Raw genomic sequence first — 15,763 nt, 5'->3', positions numbered from 1 at the left:
GCGCCGGCGCCCCCCCCCCCGCCGCCGCCGTGAGTGTGGGGGAGGGGCGGGCGGCGGTGGCGGGGGGGGGTGGGAGGGTCACGCGCGCGCGTGTGCACACGCGTGTGCCGGGCGGGTTGGGGGAGGGGGGGGGGGCAAGGGGGAAGGAGGGAGGGGGAACGTGTTGTATTTTGGGGGTGGGGGGCGGGGGGGGGGGTCCTGCCGTAACGCCCCTCCCCCCCCCCTCCGGCCCCCCCTCCCTCCCCCCCCCCCAGGCGCCGCCCGGACCCCCAACGGGGCGGAAGCGTCGCCCGCCGCCGTCCCCGACAGGTAGGAGGCGCCGCCCGGACGCCTGGGCCCGCGGCGGGCGGGGGGGGGGGGGAGGGGTTGGAGGGTCCAGATGTTTGCGGGGGGGGGGGGCAGGGGAGGATCCAGCTGTGGCCCTGAGCCGGATCCAGCTGTGGGTTCGGCGTCTGATCCAGATGTGGATCCGGCGTCTGATCCAGATGTGGCTCGAGGCCGGATCCAGCTGTGGATCCCGCTGCGGCTCCAGCTGCAGCCTTGAGCTGGATCCAGCTGTGGCTCTGGGCCGGATCCAGCTGTGGATGCCACAACTGACCCAGACGTGGCCCGGAGGCAGATCCAGATGTGGATCCGGGGTCAGCTCCAGCTGTGGTTCTAGGCTGGATGCAGCTGTGGATCCTGCGGCGGCTCCAGCTGTGGCCCTGAGCCGGCCCCAGCTGTGGCTCGAGGCCGGATCCAGCTGTGGTTCCGGGGATCCAGCTGTGCTCACGCCTCCCTCCCCCGCCCAGCGATCCGGACGCTCTCAGCCCAGATGTTCGCCCCGGCGGCCTCCGCAACGGCCTCCTCCCGCCCCGCCCCCCTCCAGATGTGCGCGGGGGGGGCGGCGGGCCCGAGCTGCCCCCCCTGCGCCTCGACAGCGATACAGATGTGGAGGAGACGCCGGAGCCAGATGTTCGCCGCCGCCCCGGACCACCCGCGGCGCTCGCCGGCCGTGCAGATGTGGCGGAGACGCCGGATCCAGATGTGGGAGCCCCGCCCGGTCCAGATGTGCGGCGCCGCCTCGCCCTCCCCGTCGACAGCGATACAGATGTTGAAGCCTGGCCGGATCCAGATGTTCGCCCCCGGGTTGTGGCCTTGAGCGGCAGCGATACAGATGTGGAGGCGACGCCCCATCCAGATGTGCGCCGCCGCCCCACCTCCCCCACCCCCTGCGGCAGCGATACAGATGTGGAGGCGACCCCCAATCCAGATGTTGGCCGTCACCCCATGTACCCCGCCCCCAGCGGCAGCGATACAGATGTGGAGGCGACCCCCAATCCAGATGTTCGCCGCCTCCCCACGTCCCCTGCCCCCAGCGGCAGCGATACAGATGTGGAGGCGACCCCCAATCCAGATGTTCGCGCCCTTGCCTCCGACAGCGACCCGGATGTGGAGCTGGTGGCCCCCACCCCCGCCCCGTGGCCCCGCCCCCCTCCGCGGGCCCCGCCCCCACCAGATGTGGGGGAGGGGGCGGAGCTGCCGGCCACGCAGATGTTCGCCGCCCCCCATCCAGCTGTGGCGGAGGGCGGCGACGACGACGGGGCCACGCAGCCCTTCGCCCCGCCCCCCGCGCCGGATGTGGCCCCGCCCCCCGCGCCAGATGTGGCGCCGCCCCCCGGCGCCGCCCCAGATGTTCTGCCCGAAACGCAGCTCTTCGCCCCGGATCCGTCGCCCCGGAGTCCGGGCGCCGCGGAGGGGAGCGCCGGCGAGGCCGGGGGTAAGCAACGGCCCGGACGCCTGGGCCCCTCCTTCCCCGGACGCCTGGGCCCCTCACTGCCCCGGATGCCTGGGCCCCTCCTTCCCCCCAGACACCTGGGCCCCTCTTTCCCCAGACGCCTGGGCCCCCTCTTTCCCCCCGGACGCCTGGGCCCCCTCTTTCCCCGGACACCTGGGCCCCTCCCGGACGCCTGGGCCCCCTCTTTCCCCCCGGACACCTGGGCCCCTCTTTCCCCAGACACCTGGGCCCCCTCTTTCCCCCCGGACGCCTGGGCCCCCTCTTTCCCCGGACACCTGGGCCCCTCCCGGACGCCTGGGCCCCCTCTTTCCCCGGACGCCTGGGCCCCTCTTTCCCCGGACGCCTGGGCCCCCTCTTTCCCCGGACGCCTGGGCCCCTCTTTCCCCAGACGCCTGGGCCCTCTCTTTCCCCCCGGACGCCTGGGCCCCCTCTTTCCCCGGACACCTGGGCCCCTCCCGGACGCCTGGGCCCCCTCTTTCCCCGGACGCCTGGGCCCCTCTTTCCCCAGATGCCTGGGCCCCCTCTTTGCCCCGGACGCCTGGGCCCCTCCTGGACGCCTGGGCCCCCTCTTTCCCCCGACGCCTGGGCCCCTCTTTCCCCGGACGCCTGGGCCCCCTCTTTGCCCCGACGCCTGGGCCCCTCCTTCCCAGGACGCCTGGGCTCCTGTTTTCCCAGGACGCCTGGGCCCCTCTTTGCCCGGACGCCTGGGCCCCTCCCGGACGCCTGGGCCCCGTTCGGGGCTCGCCCCTTTCTCCCCGCAGACGATCCCGAACTTTTCCTGGAGCCGACGCAGAACTTCCTGCCGCCGGCGCCCGAGGGTAGGACGGCCCGGACGCCTGGGCCCCTCGGACGCCTGGGCCCGCCGGGCGGGGGGGGGGGCGGTGGGGGGGGGGGTGATGGGTGCCCCGGACGCCTGGGCCCTGCCCGCGACTCCCCCACAGGAGCCGCCGAGGAGCCGCCGCCGCCCGTCGGCGCCTTCGGCCTCGCCGAGGAGGAGGAGGAGCCGCCGGCGGCCCCGCCCCGCCCGGACGCCTGGGCCCCTCCCGCCACGCCCCCGCCCGAGGTGACCGCCCCCCCCACACGCAAAAAAGGGGCCCAGGCGTCCGGGCGCTGACCCCACCCCCGCGAGCGAAGGGGCCCAGGCGTCCGGGCGCTGACCCCGCCTCCCCCTTTCCCGCAGGCGGGGGCGGGGCTCCGCCGCAGCCAACGCCTGGCCCGGAGTCGGGCGGGCGGGGCCTCGGGGGGCGGGGCCTCGGGGGGCGGAGCCCCGGGGGAGGCGGGGCCCCCGCCCGGCCCCGCCCCCCTGCGCCGCAGCAGCCGCCGCCGCCCCCCCCACCCGCCGCCGCCGCCCCCGGAGCCGCCCGCCAAGAAGGGGCGGGGCCGGGCCGAGCCCCGCCCCTCGGAGCCCCGCCCCACGGAGCCCCGCCCCGCCAGGCCCCGCCCCCGCCAGGCCGCCGCCGCCTCCCGCCCCGGGAGCAGACGACGCAGCCGGCAGGTGGGCGGGGCCTGTCGCGGGAGGGGCCAGGTGGGCGGGGCTTGCATACAGGTGGGCGGGGTTAGAGCTGTGGGTGGGGCCTTGTGCGTGACTCCGCCCCCCCCTGCCCCGCCCAGGAGCCAGCGGAGCCCAATGAGGAGGAGGAGGAGGAGGAGGAGGCGCCGAGGCCCCGCCCCCAGCGCTGCCCCCGGGGCTGGTCCAGCTCCACCCCCCCCAAGGTAGGGCCCCGCGGCATCGTGGGACGGGGCGGCCATGACGGGAGGGGAGACGGGGCCCCGGGGCGGGTTTTGGCGTGTCCTCCGCGGGTTTTGGCGTGTGCGGGTGTCACTCGTGGGGGCGGTGGCCACCGGGCGACGGTGGCCGCCCTGGGGCTCCTCGCCGGCTTGGTGGCACGTCCTTGGCGTGTTTTGGCACGTCCCTGACGTGTTTTGATACGTCCTTGACGTGTTTTGGCGTGTCCTTGATGTGTTTTGGTGTGTGCAGGTGTCACTCATGGGGGTCGGTGGCCACCGGGCAACAGTGGCCGCCCTTGGGCTCCTCACCGGCTTGGTGGCACGTCCTTGACGTGTTTTGGCACGTCCTTGACGTGTTTTGGCATGTCCTTGGCGTGTTTTGGCATGTCCTTGACCTGTTTTGGCGTGTCCTTGGCGTGTTTTGGTGTGTGCAGGTGTCACTCATGGCGGGCGGTGGCCACCGGGCAACAGTGGCTGCCCTTGGGCTCCTCACCGGCTTGGTGGCACGTCCTCAGCGCGTTTTGGCACGTCCCTGACGTGTTTTGGCACGTCCTTGACGTGTTTTGGCGTGTCCTTGACGTGTTTTGGTGTGTGCAGGCGTCACTCATGGGGGTCGGTGGCCACCGGGCAACAGTGGCCGCCCTGGGGCTCCTCGCCGGCTTGGTGGCACGTCCTCGGCGTGTTTTGGCATGTCCCTGACGTGTTTTGGCACGTCCTTGATGTGTTTTGGCATGTCCTTGACGTGTTTTGGCGTGTCCTTGATGTGTTTTGGTGTGTGCAGGTGTCACTCATGGGGGTCGGTGGCCACCGGGCAACAGTGGCCGCCCTTGGGCTCCTCACCGGCTTGGTGGCACGTCCTCGGCGTGTTTTGGCACGTCCCTGATGTGTTTTGGCATGTCCTTGACGTGTTTTGGCGTGTCCTTGATGCGTTTTGGCGTGTGCAGGCATCACTCATGGGGGTCGGTGGCCACCGGGCAACAGTGGCCGCCCTTGGGCTCCTCACCGGCTTGGTGGCACGTCCTTGGCGCGTTTTGGCACGTCCCTGACGTGTTTTGGCACGTCCTTGACGTGTTTTGGCATGTCCTTGACGTGTTTTGGCGTGTCCTTGGCGTGTTTTGGTGTGTGCAGGTGTCACTCATGGGCGTCGGTGGCCACCGGGCAACAGTGGCCGCCCTTGGGCTCCTCACCGGCTTGGTGGCACGTCCTCAGCGCGTTTTGGCACGTCCCTGACGTGTTTTGGCACGTCCTTGACGTGTTTTGGCGTGTCCTTGATGCGTTTTGGTGTGTGCAGGTGTCACTCATGGGGGTCGGTGGCCACCGGGCAACAGTGGCCGCCCTTGGGCTCCTCACCGGCTTGGTGGCACGTCCTCGGCGTGTTTTGGCGCGCCCTCGGCGGGTTTTGGCGCGTCCCCGGCGGGTTTTGGCGCGTCCCCGGCGGGTTTTGGCGCGTCCCCGGCGCGTCCCCGACGCGTCCCGGCGCGCGCAGGTCCTCTTCACGGGGGTGGTGGCGGCGGCGGGGACGGTGGCCGCCCTGGGGCTCCTCGGCGGCTCGGTGGCCGCCTCCGTCTTCGACTGCACCCACCTGGTGACCGACCGGGTCCGACGCACCGTCAAGTTCCTCTGCGCCCTGGCCCGCGGCGTCCCCATCGTCACCCCCGAGTGGCTGCTCAAGGTGACCCGTCGCGCGGGGCGGCCCCCGGGGCGACGGCGGGGACCTCGGGGTGCTGGGGGGCTCCCGGGGGCCAGGGCGGACCTGGGGGCCAGCTGGAGCTTGGGGACGAGGGGTGGGATCCTTGAGGACGTGGACCTGGGGGACGTTGGGGGGCACCTGAGGGACCTTGGGGGGACCTCGAGGGCGGGTAGACCTGGGGGATCTGGGTACCCTTGGGGACATCGGGGGACCTCGGGGACACTGGGGGTCTCTCCTGGGGCCAAGGTGGAGCTTGGGGACAGGTGGAGCTTGGGGACGTGGGACCTCGGGGACATCAGGGGACCTCGGGGACATTGGGGGACCTCGGGGACATTGGGGGTCTCTCTTGAGGCCATGGTGGAGCTTGGGGACAGGTGGAGCTTGGGGACGTGGGACCTTGGGGACATCAGGGGACCTCGGGGACATTGGGGGTCTCTCCTGGGCCAAGGTGGAGCTTGGGGACAGGTGGAGCTTGGGGACGTGGGACCTTGGGGACATCAGGGGACCTCGGGGACATTGGGGGTCTCTCCTGGGGCCAAGGTGGAGCTTGGGGACAGGTGGAGCTTGGGGACGTGGGACCTTGGGGACATGAGGGGACCTCGGGGACATTGGGGGTCTCTCCTGGGGCCAAGGTGGAGCTTGGGGACAGGTGGAGCTTGGGGACGTGGGACCTCGGGGACATCAGGGGACCTTGGGGACATTGGGGGTCTCTCCTGGGGCCAAGGTGGAGCTTGGGGACAGGTGGAGCTTGGGGACATCGGGGGAGCTCGGGGACATTGGAAGGGGGAGGCTCCTAGGGGGAGAGGGACGTCTGGGGGAGGGAGGTCGGGAGGGAGGTCGGGACGTCCGCTGGGCGCCACGGTGCTGGTGGCGGCGATGGTGGTGGTGGTGGAGATGGTGGTGGTGGTGCTGGTGGTGGTGGAGATGGTGGTGACGGTGGTGGTGCTGGTGGTGGTGGTGCTGCTGGTGGTGCAGATGGTGGTGGTGGTGGTGGTGCTGGTGGTGATGGTGATGGTGGTGCCGGTGGTGATGGTGATGGTGCTGGTGGTGGTGGCGATGGTGGTGGTGGTGGTGGTGATGGTGATGGTGGTGGTGCTGGTGGTGCTGGTGGTGATGGCGATGGTGGCGATGGTGGTGGTGATGGTGGTGGTGGTGGTGGTGATGGCGATGGTGGTGGTGGTGGCGATGGTGGCGATGCTGGTGGTGGTGCAGATGGTGGTGGTGGTGGTGGTGATGGCGATGGTGGTGGTGGTGGCGATGGCGATGGTGGTGGTGGTGGCGATGGTGGCGATGGTGCTGGTGGTGCAGATGGTGGTGGTGGTGGTGGTGCTGGTGATGCTGGTGGTGGCGGCGGTGGGGGCGGAGCCGGGGGCGGTGGCGGTGACGCGGGCGTGGCCGCAGAGCGCCCGCAGCGGCTGCGTCCTGCCGCCCGGCGCCTTCCTGGTGCGCGACGCCGAGCGGGAGCGAGGACTCGGCTTCAGCCTGGCCGGCGCCCTGCGGCGCGCCCGCCGCCGCGGCCTCCTCGAGGTGCGTGCCCGCCCCACGGGGCCCCGCGGGCGCCCCACGGCTCCCTCGTGGTGCCCCCGAGGTTCTCCCCGTCTCCATGGTGTCCCCAGAGCTCCCTCGTGGTGCCCCCGAGGTTCTCCCCGTCTCCATGGTGGCCCCAGAGCTCCCTCGTGGTGCCCCCGAGGTTCTCCCCGTCTCCGTGGTGTCCCCAGAGCTCCCTCGTGGTGCCCCCGAGGTTCTCCCCATCTCCGTGGTGGCCCCAGAGCTCCCTCGTGGTGCCCCCGAGGTTCTCCCCATCTCCGCGGTGGCCCCAGAGCTCCCTCGTGGTGCCCCCGAGGTTCTCCCCATCTCCATGGTGTCCCCAGGGCTCCCTCGTGGTGCCCCCGAGGTTCTCCCCATCCCCGCGGTGGCCCCAGAGCTCCCTCGTGGTGCCCCCGAGGTTCTCCCCATCTCCGTGGTGGCCCCAGAGCTCCCTCGTGGTGCCCCCGAGGTTCTCCCCATCTCCGTGGTGGCCCCAGAGCTCCCTCGTGGTGCCCCCGAGGTTCTCCCCATCTCCGTGGTGGCCCCAGAGCTCCCTCGTGGTGCCCCCGAGGTTCTCCCCCGTCTCCGTGGTGGCCCCAGGGCTCCCTCGTGGTGCCCCCGAGGTTCTCCCCGTCTCCGTGGTGGCCCCAGAGCTCCCTCGTGGTGCCCCCGAGGTTCTCCCCGTCTCCGTGGTGGCCCCAGAGCTCCCTCGTGGTGCCCCCGAGGTTCTCCCCGTCTCCGTGGTGGCCCCAGGGCTCCCTCGTGGTGCCCCCGAGGTTCTCCCCGTCTCCGTGGTGGCCCCAGAGCTCCCTCGTGGTGCCCCCGAGGTTCTCCCCATCTCCATGGTGTCCCCAGAGCTCCCTCGTGGTGCCCCCGAGGTTCTCCCCATCTCCATGGTGTCCCCAGGGCTCCCTCGTGGTGCCCCCGAGGTTCTCCCCGTCTCCATGGTGGCCCCACGGCTCCCTCGTGGTGCCCCCGAGGTTCTCCCCATCTCCGTGGTGGCCCCAGGGCTCCCTCGTGGTGCCCCCGAGGTTCTCCCCGTCTCCATGGTGTCCCCAGAGCTCCCTTGTGGTGCCCCCGAGGTTCTCCCCATCTCCGTGGTGTCCCCAGAGCTCCCTCGTGGTGCCCCCGAGGTTCTCCCCATCTCCATGGTGGCCCCACGGCTCCCTCGTGGTGCCCCCGAGGTTCTCCCCGTCTCCGTGGTGGCCCCAGAGCTCCCTCGTGGTGCCCCCGAGGTTCTCCCCGTCTCCATGGTGGCCCCAGAGCTCCCTCGTGGTGCCCCCGAGGTTCTCCCCATCTCCGTGGTGTCCCCAGGGCTCCCTCGTGGTGCCCCCGAGGTTCTCCCCGTCTCCGTGGTGGCCCCAGAGCTCCCTCGTGGTGCCCCCGAGGTTCTCCCCATCTCCGTGGTGTCCCCAGGGCTCCCTCGTGGTGCCCCCGAGGTTCTCCCCATCTCCGTGGTGGCCCCAGAGCTCCCTCGTGGTGCCCCCGAGGTTCTCCCCGTCTCCGTGGTGGCCCCAGAGCTCCCTCGTGGTGCCCCCGAGGTTCTCCCCGTCTCCGCGGTGGCCCCAGAGCTCCCTCGTGGTGCCCCCGAGGTTCTCCCCATCTCCGCGGTGGCCCCAGAGCTCCCTCGTGGTGCCCCCGAGGTTCTCCCCGTCTCCGTGGTGGCCCCAGAGCTCCCTCGTGGTGCCCCCGAGGTTCTCCCCGTCTCCGTGGTGGCCCCAGAGCTCCCTCGTGGTGCCCCCGAGGTTCTCCCCGTCTCCGTGGTGGCCCCAGAGCTCCCTCGTGGTGCCCCCGAGGTTCTCCCCATCTCCATGGTGTCCCCAGGGCTCCCTCGTGGTGCCCCCGAGGTTCTCCCCGTCTCCGTGGTGGCCCCAGGGCTCCCTCGTGGTGCCCCCGAGGTTCTCCCCGTCTCCGTGGTGGCCCCAGAGCTCCCTCGTGGTGCCCCCGAGGTTCTCCCCATCTCCATGGTGTCCCCAGAGCTCCCTCGTGGTGCCCCCGAGGTTCTCCCCGTCTCCGTGGTGGCCCCAGAGCTCCCTCGTGGTGCCCCCGAGGTTCTCCCCGTCTCCGCGGTGGCCCCAGAGCTCCCTCGTGGTGCCCCCGAGGTTCTCCCCGTCTCCGTGGTGGCCCCAGAGCTCCCTCGTGGTGCCCCCGAGGTTCTCCCCGTCTCCGCGGTGGCCCCAGAGCTCCGTCGTGGTGCCCCCGAGGTTCTCCCCATCTCCGCGGTGGCCCCAGAGCTCCCTCGTGGTGCCCCCGAGGTTCTCCCCATCTCCGTGGTGGCCCCAGGGCTCCCTCGTGGTGCCCCCGAGGTTCTCCCCATCTCCGTGGTGTCCCCAGAGCTCCCTCGTGGTGCCCCCGAGGTTCTCCCCATCTCCGTGGTGGCCCCAGAGCTCCCTCGTGGTGCCCCCGAGGTTCTCCCCGTCTCCATGGTGGCCCCAGAGCTCCCTCGTGGTGCCCCCGAGGTTCTCCCCATCTCCGTGGTGGCCCCAGAGCTCCCTCGTGGTGCCCCCGAGGTTCTCCCCGTCTCCATGGTGGCCCCAGAGCTCCCTCGTGGTGCCCCCGAGGTTCTCCCCGTCTCCGTGGTGGCCCCAGAGCTCCCTCGTGGTGCCCCCGAGGTTCTCCCCATCTCCGTGGTGTCCCCAGAGCTCCCTCGTGGTGCCCCCGAGGTTCTCCCCGTCTCCATGGTGGCCCCAGAGCTCCCTCGTGGTGCCCCCGAGGTTCTCCCCGTCTCCATGGTGGCCCCAGAGCTCCCTCGTGGTGCCCCCGAGGTTCTCCCCGTCTCCATGGTGGCCCCAGAGCTCCCTCGTGGTGCCCCCGAGGTTCTCCCCGTCTCCATGGTGGCCCCAGAGCTCCCTCGTGGTGCCCCCGAGGTTCTCCCCATCTCCGTGGTGGCCCCAGAGCTCCCTCGTGGTGCCCCCGAGGTTCTCCCCGTCTCCGCGGTGTCCCCAGAGCTCCCTCGTGGTGCCCCGAGGTTCTCCCCGTCTCCGTGGTGTCCCCAGAGCTCCCTCGTGGTGCCCCCGAGGTTCTCCCCGTCTCCGCGGTGTCCCCAGAGCTCCCTCGTGGTGCCCCCGAGGTTCTCCCCGTCTCCGTGGTGTCCCCAGAGCTCCCTCGTGGTGCCCCCGAGGTTCTCCCCATCTCCGTGGTGGCCCCACGGCTCCCTCGTGGTGCCCCCGAGGTTCTCCCCGTCTCCATGGTGGCCCCAGAGCTCCCTCGTGGTGCCCCCGAGGTTCTCCCCATCTCCATGGTGTCCCCAGGGCTCCCTCGTGGTGCCCCCGAGGTTCTCCCCATCCCCGCGGTGGCCCCAGAGCTCCCTCGTGGTGCCCCCGAGGTTCTCCCCATCTCCGTGGTGGCCCCAGAGCTCCCTCGTGGTGCCCCCGAGGTTCTCCCCATCTCCGTGGTGGCCCCAGAGCTCCCTCGTGGTGCCCCCGAGGTTCTCCCCATCTCCGTGGTGGCCCCAGAGCTCCCTCGTGGTGCCCCCGAGGTTCTCCCCGTCTCCGTGGTGGCCCCAGGGCTCCCTCGTGGTGCCCCCGAGGTTCTCCCCGTCTCCGTGGTGGCCCCAGAGCTCCCTCGTGGTGCCCCCGAGGTTCTCCCCGTCTCCGTGGTGGCCCCAGAGCTCCCTCGTGGTGCCCCCGAGGTTCTCCCCGTCTCCGTGGTGGCCCCAGGGCTCCCTCGTGGTGCCCCCGAGGTTCTCCCCGTCTCCGTGGTGGCCCCAGAGCTCCCTCGTGGTGCCCCCGAGGTTCTCCCCATCTCCGTGGTGGCCCCAGAGCTCCCTCGTGGTGCCCCCGAGGTTCTCCCCATCTCCATGGTGTCCCCAGGGCTCCCTCGTGGTGCCCCCGAGGTTCTCCCCGTCTCCATGGTGGCCCCACGGCTCCCTCGTGGTGCCCCCGAGGTTCTCCCCATCTCCGTGGTGGCCCCAGGGCTCCCTCGTGGTGCCCCCGAGGTTCTCCCCGTCTCCATGGTGTCCCCAGAGCTCCCTTGTGGTGCCCCCGAGGTTCTCCCCATCTCCGTGGTGGCCCCAGAGCTCCCTCGTGGTGCCCCCGAGGTTCTCCCCATCTCCATGGTGGCCCCACGGCTCCCTCGTGGTGCCCCCGAGGTTCTCCCCGTCTCCGCGGTGGCCCCAGAGCTCCCTCGTGGTGCCCCCGAGGTTCTCCCCATCTCCATGGTGGCCCCAGAGCTCCCTCGTGGTGCCCCCGAGGTTCTCCCCATCTCCATGGTGGCCCCACGGCTCCCTCGTGGTGCCCCCGAGGTTCTCCCCGTCTCCGCGGTGGCCCCAGAGCTCCCTCGTGGTGCCCCCGAGGTTCTCCCCATCTCCATGGTGGCCCCAGAGCTCCCTCGTGGTGCCCCCGAGGTTCTCCCCATCTCCATGGTGGCCCCAGAGCTCCCTCGTGGTGCCCCCGAGGTTCTCCCCATCTCCGTGGTGGCCCCAGAGCTCCCTCGTGGTGCCCCCGAGGTTCTCCCCGTCTCCGCGGTGGCCCCAGAGCTCCCTCGTGGTGCCCCCGAGGTTCTCCCCGTCTCCATGGTGGCCCCAGAGCTCCCTCGTGGTGCCCCCGAGGTTCTCCCCGTCTCCGCGGTGGCCCCAGAGCTCCCTCGTGGTGCCCCCGAGGTTCTCCCCGTCTCCGTGGTGGCCCCAGAGCTCCCTCGTGGTGCCCCCGAGGTTCTCCCCGTCTCCATGGTGGCCCCAGAGCTCCCTCGTGGTGCCCCCGAGGTTCTCCCCGTCTCCGTGGTGGCCCCAGGGCTCCCTCGTGGTGCCCCCGAGGTTCTCCCCGTCTCCGCGGTGGCCCCAGAGCTCCCTCGTGGTGCCCCCGAGGTTCTCCCCGTCTCCGCGGTGGCCCCAGAGCTCCCTCGTGGTGCCCCCGAGGTTCTCCCCATCTCCGTGGTGGCCCCACGGCTCCCTCGTGGTGCCCCCGAGGTTCTCCCCATCTCCGTGGTGTCCCCAGGGCTCCCTCGTGGTGCCCCCGAGGTTCTCCCCATCTCCGTGGTGTCCCCAGGGCTCCCTCGTGGTGCCCCCGAGGTTCTCCCCGTCTCCGCGGTGGCCCCAGAGCTCCCTCGTGGTGCCCCCGAGGTTCTCCCCATCTCCGTGGTGGCCCCAGAGCTCCCTCGTGGTGCCCCCAAGGTTCTCCCCATCTCCGTGGTGTCCCCAGAGCTCCCTCGTGGTGCCCCCGAGGTTCTCCCCATCTCCGTGGTGTCCCCAGGGCTCCCTCGTGGTGCCCCCGAGGTTCTCCCCATCTCCGTGGTGGCCCCAGAGCTCCCTCGTGGTGCCCCCAAGGTTCTCCCCATCTCCGTGGTGTCCCCAGGGCTCCCTCGTGGTGCCCCCGAGGTTCTCCCCATCTCCGTGGTGGCCCCAGAGCTCCCTCGTGGTGCCCCCGAGGTTCTCCCCATCTCCGTGGTGGCCCCAGAGCTCCCTCGTGGTGCCCCCGAGGTTCTCCCCGTCTCCGTGGTGGCCCCAGAGCTCCCTCGTGGTGCCCCCGAGGTTCTCCCCGTCTCCGCGGTGTCCCCAGAGCTCCCTCGTGGTGCCCCCGAGGTTCTCCCCGTCTCCGCGGTGGCCCCAGAGCTCCCTCGTGGTGCCCCCGAGGTTCTCCCCGTCCCCGCGGTGGCCCCAGAGCTCCCTCGTGGTGCCCCCGAGGTTCTCCCCGTCCCCGCGGTGGCCCCAGAGCTCCCTCGTGGTGCCCCCGAGGTTCTCCCCATCTCCATGGTGGCCCCAGAGCTCCCTCGTGGTGCCCCCGAGGTTCTCCCCGTCTCCGCGGTGGCCCCAGAGCTCCCTCGTGGTGCCCCCGAGGTTCTCCCCGTCTCCGTGGTGGCCCCAGAGCTCCCTCGTGGTGCCCCCGAGGTTCTCCCCGTCTCCGTGGTGGCCCCAGAGCTCCCTCGTGGTGCCCCCGAGGTTCTCCCCGTCTCCGTGGTGGCCCCAGAGCTCCCTCGTGGTGCCCCCGAGGTTCTCCCCGTCCCCGCGGTGGCCCCAGAGCTCCCTCGTGGTGCCCCCGAGGTTCTCCCCGTCCCCGCGGTGGCCCCAGAGCTCCCTCGTGGTGCCCCCGAGGTTCTCCCCATCTCCGTGGTGGCCCCAGAGCTCCCTCGTGGTGCCCCCGAGGTTCTCCCCGTCTCCGTGGTGTCCCCAGAGCTCCCTCGTGGTGCCCCCGAGGTTCTCCCCGTCTCCGCGGTGGCCCCAGAGCTCCCTCGTGGTGCCCCCGAGGTTCTCCCCATCTCCGTGGTGGCCCCAGAGCTCCCTCGTGGTGCCCCCGAGGTTCTCCCCGTCTCCGCGGTGGCCCCAGAGCTCCCTCGTGGTGCCCCCGAGGTTCTCCCCATCTCCGTGGTGTCCCCAGAGCTCCCTCGTGGTGCCCCCGAGGTTCTCCCCATCTCCATGGTGTCCCCAGAGCTCCCTCGTGGTGCCCCCGAGGTTCTCCCCATCTCCGTGGTGGCCCCAGAGCTCCCTCGTGGTGCCCCCGAGGTTCTCCCCATCTCTGTGGTGGCCCCAGAGCTCCCTCGTGGTGCCCCCGAGGTTCTCCCCGTCTCCGCGGTGGCCCCAGAGCTCCCTCGTGGTGCCCCCGAGGTTCTCCCCATCCCCGCGGTGGCCCCAGAGCTCCCTCGTGGTGCCCCCGAGGTTCTCCCCATCCCCGCGGTGGCCCCAGAGCTCCCTCGTGGTGCCCCCGAGGTTCTCCCCATCTCCATGGTGTCCCCAGAGCTCCCTCGTGGTGCCCCCGAGGTTCTCCCCATCTCCGTGGTGGCCCCAGAGCTCCCTCGTGGTGCCCCCGAGGTTCTCCCCGTCCCCGCGGTGGCCCCACGGCGTCCCCGGGGCCGTGCTGACGGCCGTCCCCACCGCGGCCCCACTGGCCCCAGGGCTACGAGGTTCACGTGACCCCCAACGTCCGCCCCGAGCCCGAGCTCATGCGCGACATCATCGCCTGCAGCGGCGGCACCTTCCTGCCCGCCATGCCCCACACCTACCGGGTGAGCGCCGGGGGTGGGGCGGGGTGGGGTGGGGGGGACACCCGGCGACGTGGGGACACGGGGGGTGGCGGGGGGGGGGGACACACGGAGGGTGTGGGTCATCAGCGGTGCCCCCCCCCCCCCGCCCTACGGGGACCTGGGCATGGGCGACGTGGGGCTGTTGGGGACGCGGGGGGACACGGAGGGGTCTCGGGGCGGTTTGAGGTGGGGGGGGTCCCAGGGATCTGGGGTGGGGGGGGTCTTGGGGGTCCGGGGGGGGTCTCAGGGGGTCTTGGGAGACTTGGGGGGGTTTCCCAGGGATCTGGGGGGGTCTTGGGGGTCCCAGAGGGGTTTCAGGGTGTTCTGGGGGGTTCTTGGGGGTCCCAGGAGGGTCTCAGGGGGTCCTGGGTGTCCTGGGGGGGGTCCCAGGCATCTGGGGGGGTCTTGGGGGTCCCGGAGGGGTTTCAGGGTGTCCTATGGGGGTCCTGGGGGGTTCTTGGGGGGTCCCTGAGGGGTGTCAGGGGGTCCTGGGTGTCCTAGGGGGGTCTCAGGAGACCTGGGGGGGTCCCACGGGTCTGGAAGGTCTCAGGGGGGTCTTGGGGGTCCCAGGGGGGTCTCATGGGGTCTTGGGGACCTGGGGGGGTCCAGGGATTTGGGGGGGGATCCTGGAGGTCCCAGAGGGGGTCTCAGGTAGACCTGGGGGGGGTCCCTGGGATCTGGGGGAGGGTCCCAGGGGGGGGTCTCAGGGGGTCCTGGGTGTCCTGGGGGGGTCCCAGGGGGTCTTGGGTACCTGGGGGGGTCCCAGGGATCTGGGAGGGTCCCAGGGGGGTCTCAGGGGGTCCTGGGGGTCTTGGGGGGGGTCCCAGGGGGTCTTGGGGACCTGGGGGGGTCCCAGGGATCTGGGAGGGTCCCAGGGGGGGTCTCAGGGGGTCCTGGGGGTCTTGGGGGGGGTCCCAGGGGGTCTTGGGTACCTGGGGGGGGGTCCCAGGGATCTGGGAGGGTCCCGGGGGGTCTGAGGGGGTCATGGGGGGGGTCCCGGGGGTCTTGGGGGGGTCCCAGGGGGGTCTCAGGGGGTCCTGGGTGTCCTGGGGGGGTCTCAGGGGGTCTTGGGGACCTGGGGGGGGTCCCAGGGATCTGGGGGAGGGTCCCAGGGGGGGTCTCAGGGGGTCCTGGGTGTCCTGGGGGGGTCCCAGGGGGTCTTGGGGACCTGGGGGGGGGTCCCAGGGATCTGGGGGAGGGTCCCAGGGGGGGTCTCAGGGGGCCCTGGGTATCCTGGGGGGGTCCCAGGGGGTCTTGGGGACCTGGGGGGGGTCCCAGGGATCTGGGGGAGGGTCCCAGGGGGGGTCTCAGGGGGCCCTGGGTGTCCTGGGGGGGTCCCAGGGGGTCTTGGGGACCTGGGGGGGGTCCCAGGGATCTGGGGGAGGGTCCCAGGGGGGTCTGAGGGGGTCCTGGGGGGGTCCCAGGGGTCTTGGGGGGGTCTCAGGGGGTCCTGGGTGTCCAGGGCGGGTCATGGTGGGGTGGGGGGGGGTCTCGGTTGTCCTGGCCGGGACGGTGGTGGTGGTGGTGGGTTGGTGGTGGTGATGGTGGGGATGATGGTGGTGGGGTGGGGGTGATGGTGGGGGTGATGGTGGGGGTGGGGGTCCCGGCGCTGACCCCGCCCCCCCCCCTCCCCCCCCCCCGCAGCCGCGGCGCCTGGTGATCTCGTGCGGGGCGGACGCGGGGCGCTGGGGGCCGGCGCTGGGCGCCCGCCTGCCGCTCGCCTCCGCCGAGCTCCTGCTCACGGGGCTCCTGCGGCAGCGGCTCCAGCTCGAGGCCTTCAGGCTCGGCGGCCCCCCGGCCCGCGGCCCCCGGCCCCCCGCCCCCCAATAAAGGCGCCATCACCTCCTGCTCCAGCCTGGGTGCTCCTCGAGCTTCTCGTGGAGGTGGCATGGGGTGCCATCACCTCCTGGTCCAGCCTGGGTGCTCCTTGAGGTTCTCGTGGAGGTGGCATGGGGTGCCATCACCTCCTGGTCCATACCTGGGTGCTCCTCAAGGTTCTCATGGAGGTGCCGTCACCTCCTGGTCCATGCCTGGGTGCTCCTCAAGGTTCTCGTGGAGGTGGCATGGGGTGCCATCACCTCCTGCTC

General features: G+C 72.1%; 1 protein-coding gene across 1 annotated transcript; it reads left to right on the top strand.

Annotated features, from left to right (window-relative positions):
• The first annotated feature begins 6 nt into the window (after positions 1–6).
• Positions 7–15,529, top strand: LOC134154084 (mediator of DNA damage checkpoint protein 1-like). The gene is made up of 10 exons (XM_062600750.1): positions 7–29; positions 255–309; positions 792–1,759; positions 2,539–2,595; positions 2,719–2,840; positions 3,389–3,490; positions 4,992–5,177; positions 6,597–6,722; positions 13,548–13,658; positions 15,321–15,529. Exons 3-10 carry the CDS (start codon positions 1,270–1,272, stop codon positions 15,504–15,506), a joined length of 1,380 nt encoding a protein of 459 aa, XP_062456734.1. The 5' UTR covers positions 7–29; positions 255–309; positions 792–1,269; the 3' UTR covers positions 15,507–15,529.
• The last annotated feature ends 234 nt before the right edge of the window (positions 15,530–15,763 follow it).

Source organism: Rhea pennata (assembly GCF_028389875.1).
Source record: "Rhea pennata isolate bPtePen1 chromosome 34 unlocalized genomic scaffold, bPtePen1.pri SUPER_34_unloc_2, whole genome shotgun sequence".
Taxonomy (NCBI): domain Eukaryota; kingdom Metazoa; phylum Chordata; class Aves; order Rheiformes; family Rheidae; genus Rhea; species Rhea pennata.
The sequence above is the reverse complement of the archived record's forward strand: the minus strand, read 5'-3'. Positions and strand labels throughout refer to the sequence as shown.